The sequence below is a fragment of the Elephantulus edwardii genome, unplaced genomic scaffold, assembly GCF_000299155.1.
Source record: "Elephantulus edwardii isolate Elephantulus edwardi_28Jun2011 unplaced genomic scaffold, EleEdw1.0 scaffold00038, whole genome shotgun sequence".
NCBI classification, from domain to species: domain Eukaryota; kingdom Metazoa; phylum Chordata; class Mammalia; order Macroscelidea; family Macroscelididae; genus Elephantulus; species Elephantulus edwardii.
Window position 1 is genome coordinate 5877406 of NW_006399788.1, and position 10451 is coordinate 5887856.

Consider the following 10451-nt stretch of genomic DNA (forward strand, 5'->3'; position numbering starts at 1 on the left):
CCAGCAAGGCCACACCCATCCCATCCTTGCCCCACCACACTCATGCCACACAAAAGTGTTTCCGAAGTGTTTAATTCCAACGAGAATACTGAACCTTATAGAAAGCTCCAGCCCTCCTCCTGGGTGCCTGGCACAGGGGCTGCCTGCTGCATCTGTTGGTCCTCTGCCCTGAGCATCCTAAGGTCCTGCTCAGGCTGGGGGTTGGGAAAGGAGGAAGTAGAAGAGGAGTGGGAGGAGGGTGGGTCTCTCAGGGGCACCCTTCTTGCTTTGAGATGACTCACTCAGCTGGCACTGGGAGGGACAATTCTTCAAACCAAACTAAGGTGGGACAAGCCCAGCGGGGGCAGGAAGGAGAAGTCCTGTGGATGCAGTGATCAAAAGAAGTCCCCAAGAACAGGAGCAGGAGTTAATGGAGCGACCTGCTGTACTACTTCCCCCTCACTCATTCCCTCACCTTCCAACTCAGCACAGAACTTCCCTGACATCACAGAACTTCTGTGCTGATACTTGAGGTGATCCACAACTCCACCCTCCCATCACTTTGGACCCTTCTTGAGTATAATATTGTCATACTCAGTTCCCTGAGGCCAGTCAGAGGCAGAAAAGTCCTGCCCTGATGGAAAGATGTGCTGAAGGCCACTGAGGTCCCTGTCAGCTTTGGCCTGCCTTCTCCATGCCTCACCCTGGGGCTCTTGGGGGCTGTCATACAGGGAGAGGGCAGCCACTCCCTCTGGCTCATCGTATATGTGGTCAGGTCGGGGGGCTGGGTGCTCCTCGATGCTGTCGTATAGAGGGTCAGCCTGGGGAGGGCCTGCGAGGATGGCCCTGAAGCTCTTTCCCAAGGAACGGGCCACTGCATCAAAGGGCACAGCATATTCCCCCTCTGGGGCCACAGGTTGTGCCCCAGATCTTTGCTTTGTAGAGGGCGATGGTGGTGACAGGGAGTCATGGGGCCGGGAGTAAGGGCTCTCTGGCTGAGACAGCCCTGTGGGGAGAGTGACTGGCTGGGTTTGGGGCCCAAGAGGAGCAGTGTTCTTCTGAGAAGAGATGGCGTCCTCCAGGGCCAGGAAGATCTCGTTACCATACTGTGTCTCAAACTCAAAGTTGCCCTCTCCAGAGAAGCAGCGGCGGCCGGCCTCAAAGGTAAAGGTGACCTGGGCAGAAGGCAAGACGGAGGTTACTAGCCAAGCCACTGAGCAGGATTGCTTTTCCTGAATCCAACCCAAAGGTGAACTTCAATTTCCTCCACTAGGAACTATTCTTCCCAAGCTCTTCCCAGGCTCTGCTGGTGGGACCAGAATGTTGTCTTTGACTTCTCTCTTTCTGGAAATTGAGAGACTGTTTGTAAAAATGATGTTTCCCTCTCTGATAGTGGCTGTGGTGTTAAGGTATCTTGTGGCAAGGGAGCTTCTTGCTGACAAGGTCATCCCTGATCTTGTTATGAAGCTCTGTGGTCAGAGAGGTCTCTGAAGTGTCAGAGAGGCGGGGGCAGGTGGACAGAGAGGAAGTGGCTGAGCGGTTGGAACCACCCACCATTCAGTTAGCAGCCGAGCGCTCCACCACTGCGCCACCAGGGCTCCTTCTCCTGTCTTTACTCCCCAATTTAGACATCATGCTTGGTAAAGGAGTGGCTCAATGTAAGAGAGGAAGACCTTCAATGAGAGGGATTGACAGAGCATCTACAGTAATGGGCTGAGGCACAGAGCGGCTGAGGACAATGCAGGACCAGGCAGGGTTACAGTCTGCTGTGCACAGACAGGATCACTAAGAGCCAGAACCTAACAAGAACAGCCTCTCTCATACAGCTCTTCCTCCATCCTTTTCCCCCTCCTCTCTCTGCCACTTTTTTCTTTTTTTCCCCTTCACTCATTCTCTCTCTCCTGGAACTCTCGGGATCACCTTTGGCTGTTTCTCGTTTGTAGCCTGCCTGTCTCCTCTCTTCCCTTCCAGAGGAGTGCCCCTCCCTGACACTCTTCACCCTCACAGCTCATCCCTGCTCTCACCTCACCCAGCTGCTGCCCTAGTCTCACCTTGTCACGTCCAAAGCGTCGCAGAAACCTATAAGGCCAGTCATAGAGGAGGCTGCCAGGCTCTGGGCCACCCCACAGCTCCAGGGCACTCTCTCCAGCCCGCAGGGTATAGACTCCCCGGAGTCGGCATCTTTCACTGGCTTCAGTGGGTCTAATGGTCACAGCAAACTTTTTCCGCGCAACCACTAGGCAGAAGAGGGGAGAGAAAAATGTAGTTAATGAGAAATAGCTGGCCTGCTTCAACTCGGCCCCATTCTAAAAGGTGCCAAAACATCTGTAGATAAAGTGCTGTCCATGTACCTATAACCTTCCAGCCTGACCAGAGCTGCAAGGATACACTCCCCCCCAAACCAGATACCTCCACCCCCTATCCCAGTGGGCATCATGGCCTAGCCACATCCACCCCAACCCTGTGCCCACATCCTTCCTGCCCCTGTTGCCAGAGCCACAGGCTTGTCTTCTCTACCACCTCACAACAACTCTTGCCCTAACCCAACTGCCTCCCCAGCCCCGGCTGCCACAGCTGCAGGTGAGGCCCGACCCTGCCATCCAGCTGCGAGTCTAGCAACTCCACTGCAGCTGCCACCCTGAGCCCCTTGTGGGGTGTGGGGCTTAAATCAAGCATGGATGAACCACTTCCTTCTGTCCACCTGCCCACCCCCTACACACACACACACACACACACACACACACACACACACACACCCCAGAGGGCTGTACAGCAACAGCAGGGATTGCCTCATCAGCAAGAAGCTCCCTTGCCACAGGACACTTTAAAACCACAGACAATATCAGAGAGGAAAATATTCTTTTTTTAAGAAAAAAAAAACAATTCGTTCCCAGAGGGAGGGTTTGAGAGGCGCACCCACACTGGGGCCCCCTCTGTCTTCCTCTCTCCCACCAGCAGAGCCTGAGAAAGTCAGAGTGAAGCAATGGTGAAAGCGGACACTCAGGGGAGCCAGGTTCCCCACCTCGGGCTATGTCCGGAAGTCATGGGGGAGAAGGCTGATAAGGAAGCTGGTCAGGGCTGGGGGCAACCGCAAAGCAGGAAGGCTGGAGGTCAGCAAGAGCACCCATCAGCAAGAGCACCCACCACCGGCCACCACACCCTGGGGGTAAATGCAGGAGAGAAGAGGTAGCCCCCTCTCACCCGTGGCTGCACTGCTATACAGTTCATTCTCCTCCATGCAGGGCCGACTTGCATCCCCCAGCATGCCTTCCATCCCTGGCCGTGACAGCTCCTTCTTCTGCCCCTGTGAAAGATACCCTGGGTCTCACAAGACCATTATAACTCCAAACTCCACCTCTGACCCTGCAGGGCACACCTACCTCTCCTCGCCTCCTACGTTCCCTCTTGCTCTTTCTGCACCCCCAGATTACTCACAGGGAAGGCCACCAGGCAGATGGCCTCCATCCAGTCACTCTGGTCTGCTGTGAGGGCGGCCAGCAGCCACTGGCGCTCCTTGGTCTCCAGGAGGAAGGCGCTGGTGTCTCGGGGGCTGCTGGCCTCCCCACTGGCCACAGCCACCCGTAAGCAGTCACTGAGGCGGATAATCCGCTTCGCCGCCTCTCCACGGCGCTGCTTCTCCGGGCACTCTTGCAGCTCCAGCCGGGCCAAGGTGCACCCGGATTCTCTATACAGCACAGCCCAGAACCGCTTCCATTTCTGGCCACAGGTGTGTGGGCAGCGAGGTGAAAAAGAGACAATCACAAAGAGATGAAAACATCAGAGATCACAGTCAAAGCAGAGAGGAGTAACTGTGGGAGAGGGACTGGGGTGGACATGTGGACGTGGAGGTGGGGGTGAGGTCATAAAGCTCCTAGGAGGCCCAGGAGGCAGAGAAACAACAGACAGCAGAGTCAGCCACAAGTAACCAGGATCAACCCAAGAGGCCTCCAGTGACAAGCAGAGTCAGCTGAGGGAGGAAGCAGCACAGTAACTAGCCACTAGCCTGCATCTGCAGACTGAAAGAAGGCCAAGCAGCCTCCAGCTCCAAGAAAGAAAGTTTCCAGAGCTTTTAAGTTCTCCGAAGCCCAGCGGACTTGAAGGCTCAGACTTGAGACCACCATCCTTGCTCTATATGAAGTTTTGTCTAAGGCCTCTACCTCCAGGAGCTTCTCTCTCTCACCTCTCTAAACTTTTCTTCCTCATCTCTTGAGAGCTAGGGCATTGAGAGAGAGGAGTCCCAGTGTGAGGCAGCTGAGGGAAAAAGGACTTCCTCATGCAAGAGGCTAGGGAAGGAGGAAGAGGCTGGGCACATTCAGGAGCTGGCCCCCAGAGACCCAGCCCAAGTGACCTTGAAAAGAGGGAAAACCACCTCCATAACCCACAGTTGTCTCCCCAGCTGTTCCTTCTAGCTCCTTCTAAATTGTCTTCATGAGAAAGTACCAGCAAATGAAGAGGTGACAGGCTGAGTCAGTCTTCCTTCCCCCAGGGGGTAAACAACCGTCAAGGAAGAGTATACATCTGAGGGCCTGTAATGAGCTCTTTCAAATTTGAGTTCTGGGTCTAACTTGGAGGATGGCTGTCCCTTCTGTACCATGATGGTTCATGAACCTTCAGCGAACTCCTCCTTCTCCTCGGTAATCTCAAGCAGCCTCTTGGCCCAGCCCCAGTCCAGCCCCACTCCTACCTTTCCGAAAGTCTGCTGCTGGTGGAGGTACAGGAAGCCCTGCTTCACTGCAGCTTCGTCCATCTTCTGACCATCTCGGTGGCCCTGAACGTCAGCTCTTGCTCTCTGTCCCTGCCCTCCTTCTCTCTGCACTATGTGTTCCTCCTTCTCTCAAGTTCATTTCCTCTCTGCCTTGAGTTCTCTGCACTATTCTAGTCTGCTTGATGACGACAGGCTGATAAGCCTGTGGTTTTGCGTGTATGTGTGTATGCGCGTGTGTGTTTTTGATGAGTGAATTTCACTGTGTAGCTTCCTGCATTCTCAGTAAGAGGTCATTTCCAAAATGTCACATTCTAGCACTTTAATGAATAAATAAAAACAACACAGGCATAGACATTGGCAAGGGCATCACCAACAATGAATGACTGACCCACAGGAGCAGAGATCCAGAAACCAAATTAGATAATAAAGCTGAAGTTGTCCTCAGGCTTAAGTTCAAGTATGAAAGAGCTAGAAGAGACCTGAGACACCATCTGCTCTAAGAAAGAGGATACTAAGGCTCACAAAGGTGGGAGACAGAAGGTCAAAACCAAGAACTCATGACTCTCAACTCAAAAAAGCTGAATCAAGTGGCTACCAAGGATAGGTAGGTGGCAGAGGGCAGAGAAAGATGACGCAGGAGCCTAGGGGATAGTGATCAAGGGTAATGGGAGAATTCAGGAAAGGTTTACATACAGATGGCAGGTGGCTGCATATGATGAGCATATTTAATGTCAATCACTATACATGTGAAGATTGCTAAAAGGCTAAATGGTTTTGTTACCTATATATTTAACACAATTTTTAAGAAATCCACTTGAAACACTACATAACATAGATAAATACCAGAAAACATGCTGAGGGAAATCATCAGTCATAGAAAGTTAAATACTGAATAAGACCATTATAATAAGCTAAAGAAAGGTTTACACACAAAATCATTTTGCAATGGTTGACATGAGAGGGAAAATGTAAAAATTAGTAAATAGATAATGAACACTTAGCAAGCCGGGTGAAGGGAAAGGTACTATAGACTGTGGATATTGTAGTTAATACTGCAAAATAAAATATGTATGAATGATTGCCTTGAAAAATTAATATGACTTGCCAAGTTTCACTAAAATGACAATAAAATAAATTCATTAAGTAACAAAAACAAAACATGAAAAACCTAGAAGCTGAACTATACTCAAGGAACTGCACACAGTGACATATGAGACAAGAAACACGGGCACCAAAACCAAGGTACCACATTCGTTCACATACCTGAATGTAATGGTTTCCCTATGTGGGGTACACTAGTTATTAATACATCCTTACAAGACTCCTTTGAAAAGTCTAGAAACCTATCATTCCACACTAAAACATGCCAAGCTCAAAAGCAGGGGTTATTCTCAAAATACAAACTCATTTCCTTAAATTGGAACTGACTCATGGCTGACCTGCCATCGGGTTTTCAGGGGCTATAAATCACACAAAATGCCCATTTTTCTCCCACAGCTGGTGGATTCGAACCCTCAGACACATACCTGAGGGTCAGCAGTGCAACTCCCTACAGACTTCACCACCAGAGTTTCCTATTCATCCCAGTTCACCACCTTTCCAGTCTTAACAGGCATGAGGAAGCTGCTTGAGCTTCACCTGTAGCTTATTAGTCTTAATTACAATAGCAGTTCCTTTACCACATTAAAAACAAACACACACACACACAAGCCACGTCAGGGTCATCAAAACAAAGATGTGTCACAGTTGCCAAAGCTTCCAAGGAGACATGTTCACCTGTCTGCTATCCCTTGAAGAATGCAGGCCTGGGTATTGTGCAAGAATTCAAGCCACCTGTCTGTGACTTGCCAGAGGTCAGAGAGTTCCACAGGGGCTGAAGGAAGTATAGCCAAAGGCTCCTGAGCTTTAATTCAAAGGGAGTTTTTTCTGGTTTTTTTGTTGTTGTTTTTGTTTTTGTGGGTGGTTTTTGTTTTTTTTTTAATTCCTAAGTTTTATTGCTGCCAAATCCTTAAGTACAAACCAGGCTCCATTCAAGAATACATTGTTTTGGGAAAATCCAAGCTCCCTAGAAGATGTTTAAACTTAGAGTCAGATGGTTTGCATATGAAATCTGAATGGAAGAATGGGAAAACTGAAAGCCAGACCTACACTGTTGGGGTTACCCCACAATGAAGACCCATAGCTGGGCTGATTTCTTCCATTGCAGAACTTCAGCTGCCACAGTAAGGACAGCAGAGCTGGGCACTGCTCAGGCTGTGGATGTGATGAGCTTTTACCAAAGCAACTTTAAAAGGTAAATGTTCTGAGCTCTGGGAGAAAAGACTGGAGTCACTCCTGTCACTTGGATCTAAACAGGTTGATCCAAAGACCAAGAGAGAACCACATATGTTCTCTCTGCCTTTAAAAATGCAGAGTACTCTCTCCTTCTGTGCTGTCTACAGAGATGGTAGTCATCTCCTGCTGGCAAAATGCTGCCCCTGACCCCTGAAGTTCTGTGCCTGATTCAGGCCACGGTCTTTTCAATCACTTGCTGTGCATCTGAGAGCTGGACAATGAATGAGGATGACAGATGTAGAATTGATGCCTCAGAGTTGTGGCATTGAAGAGAGTACTTATGAAACAGCCCATGAACAGCCAAAAGAACAGAGATATGTCTTGGAAAAGGTGCAGCCAAAGTGTTCTTTAAAGGCAAGGATGAGGAAGATGCTTTGTCTCACATACTTTGTTGTTAGGAAGGGCTATTCATGGAAAGGGATATTATGCTTGCAAGGGTGAAGGGCCAGTGAAAGAGAGGAAGATCTCCAATGAGATAGATTGACGTGGTAACTGCAGCAACAGACTCAAGCATTTCAGAGTTGATGTGGATGGCACAGAATAGGACAGGATTCAGAGTTGTTGTTCATAGGATGGCTATGAGTCATACTTGGCTTGACAGCACCTAAGAACGACAGACCCTTGGTGAAGCCAACGATCATCAAAAAGAGGACCAAGAAGTTCGTCCATTTTGTCAAAATTAAGTGTAGCTGACACAAGCACAGAGGTCCTGATGACAAGGTTTGAGAATATTTATAGGCCAGATCTTGATGCCCTACGTTGGTTATATGAGCAACAAGAGAATAAGCACGTGTTGCCTGGTGACTTCTGCAATTTCCTAATCCACAACGTCAAGGAGCTGGAAGTCCTGCTGATGTGCAACAAATCTTACTGTGCTGAGATTGCTCACAGTGTTTCCTCAAGAACCACAAAGTCTTTGTAAAAAGAGCATATCCACTAGCCACAGCGTCACCAATCCCGATGCCAGGCTGTGCAGCCAAGAAAAAGAATAGAAAGCTTGTTTGCATGTTTTATTTGTGCTAAATAAAACTATTAAAAATGAGGGGGATACAGAGTAGAAATGCCTCCTCAGGTTTTTTAAAAGTGTTGGGTTTTGTTTTTCTGATTAAATGGAGATGTAGGTAAAGGCTCCTTCAGTGGCTTTTTAAAAGCGTATTACTAGGTTTTTCTTCCAAGGCCCCTGAAAGAGAAGCAATTTCCAACTTTCCTATTAGCAACCATCTAGGTTAGCCATTTTTGCCCACCCAGGGATTCTACAGTATCATAAACCCAGTGGGGTTGAGTCAATGCCCACTCCTTGTGGTACCTTGTGAAACAGAGCAGTACTGCTCCATAGGGCTTCCGAAGCTGCTGTAAACTTACAGAAGCAGCCTGTCATCTCTCCTGCTGAGTGGCTGGTGAGTACAAACTGCTGACCTTCCGGTTTACGTGTAATCACTGTGCCACCAGGGCATCTTCCAGTATCATAGAGAAATGTTTTTCAAATTTCAGTGTGTCCAAATCACTTGGAGATCTTGCTTAAAATGCAGATTCTGACACAGTAGGTCTCAAAGGCTAATAATGAACAGATCACACTTTGAATAGAAAGGCAATAGAAGATTCCACCACTGTGCAAATCACCATCCCCAAAGGGAAAAAGGAACACACACCATTCTGAACCACAGGGGGGCATCTGAGTTTACTAGATTATTTGGAGGCTGTTTAAACCTGCAGGTCTGAATCCAAGGTAGCTAGACACCCAATCCCATACCTAAGTAAGCAGAAGTTCTCCTCTTACAGCTGTTGTCTGGAGAAGACTTTTAAGTCTCCTTCAACTTCTCCCTAGCAGGATGTAGGGGAACCTTGCAGTGGAATGTCTGCTTGAACACAGGTCATTCTGGGAGACCAGACATCAATCCAAGGCACAGCAGAGGCATAGAATTTGAGCCTTAGGATACTAGGCACATAGGAAGAGAGCACAAAGTAAAGTATCCTGGCAACCTTTACTGAGAATCTGTTTTTATTGTGTCCACTTTCTAGTTAAAAAGTCAGACAATAAAAGAATAAATATGCTAATGGTTTCAGATAGACAATAATCAATGTTATAAGTATAATTGATAGCAACGGGGTAAAGGGTCATTTTCAATAGGATGATAAGGGGAATTCTCTCTGAAAGGTGAAAATTGAGTTGAGAAGTCAATGACAGAAGGGAAGCAAGAAGATTAGAGGAAAGAATATTGCAGGCAGAAGTTAAAGAAGTGCAAAGGTCCTGTGGCAGGAATACTATGGTATGTTTGAGACGCTATAAGAAGGCCAGAGTGACCTAAGTATTGTGAGTAAGTGGGAGCATAGTAAAGGTAAGAGTCAGATTGTATGACCTCTTAGACCACAGCAAAGATTTATAATATAGTCTAACAGCAGTTGGGAAGCCACTTATCCATTTTAAACAGGAAAGTAAATTATCTGACTTAGGATTTTAAAAGAATGTTATTAAGCAAGACAGGTAAGAAGGCAACTAGTTGAAAATCTATTGCCAGAGTGCAGAAGAAATGTGATAACAGAAATGTGTGGTGTAGTTTACACCATAGTTTTAATAGTAGAGATGAAGAGAATTGGCAAATTTGGGTATATAGTATTACTTATAAGTTGTTGCTGTTGTTGTTGTTGTTAAGTGCTGAATTGGCAAATTTGGGTATATAGTATTACTTATAAGTTGTTGCTGTTGCTGTTGTTGTTGTTGTTAAGTGCTGACACAGGCAACTCATAGAGACCCTATGAACGAAAGACCTGAACACTTATATAACTTTCATCCTTTCTCCAGGTTCATAGGGTTTCCGGAAGCAAGCTGTTTCAGAAGTGGATGCCACTCCTGTTTCCAAGCTTGTATTAATTGAGGAGCTCCACCATTATCACATTTGACACATCAGTGTCCAGTGTTCAGCTTCACCGCAACCACAAGTTATCTCTGTATGGCAAGTGGACAGACCAGGGCTATACAACCTAAAAGAATGTTTGACCAAAACCAATTAAAAACAGGCCTGAGGGACACAGATTAAAATCACCCACCTTTAGCTTGGTAGAATCACTTTCTGTCCACTGTTTCACAACACACTAGCCCTCAGCACCCTCAGCCGGCAGGTGTGGCCAAACATTTCAGTATTTTACAATTCCGGCACACCCAAATGCTGGCGGATTCTGGGCCAGAGACCCCCAATTCATCTGCAAGTCCCCTCTGCCGACACCTATGAAAAGACAAAAGGAAAGCCGTAAGAGCCCCAAGCGTTCCATACATGTCCCTCCTTAAGACAGGTCATCTTGGGGAGCTCTGGTGGCCTAGTGGCAAGGAGCTGCAACTACAATCCCAGTGGCTCATGGTTCGAATCCACCAGATGCTCTGCCGGGAAAAGGAGGGACAATCTCCTTCTGTACCAGTCAGATCTGATTTGACGGTACA

General features: G+C 47.8%; 1 protein-coding gene across 1 annotated transcript; it reads right to left on the reverse strand.

Moving 5' to 3' along the window:
- Nucleotides 1-536: 536 nt before the first annotated feature.
- On the reverse strand, nt 537-4726 carry DOK2 (docking protein 2, 56kDa). The gene is made up of 5 exons (XM_006884811.1): nt 4664-4726; nt 3415-3696; nt 3181-3283; nt 2031-2215; nt 537-1154 (listed from the first exon to the last, which is right to left on the reverse strand). The coding sequence occupies exons 1-5, from the start codon at nt 4724-4726 to the stop codon at nt 537-539; spliced, it is 1251 nt and encodes a 416-aa protein (XP_006884873.1).
- Nucleotides 4727-10451: the final 5725 nt, after the last annotated feature.

Excerpts from the sequence above, each read along its gene's own strand:
- DOK2 (XM_006884811.1), bottom strand. The coding sequence starts at position 4,726 with ATGGACGAAGCTGCAGTGAAGCAGGGCTTCCTGTACCTCCACCAGCAG. Across the intron at positions 3,697-4,663 it reads AGCAGCAGACTTTCGGAAAG|AAATGGAAGCGGTTCTGGGC; the intron begins GTAGGAGTGGGG and ends ACCTGTGGCCAG. Across the intron at positions 2,216-3,180 it reads GTATAGCAGTGCAGCCACGG|TGGTTGCGCGGAAAAAGTTT; the intron begins GTGAGAGGGGGC and ends TCTTCTGCCTAG.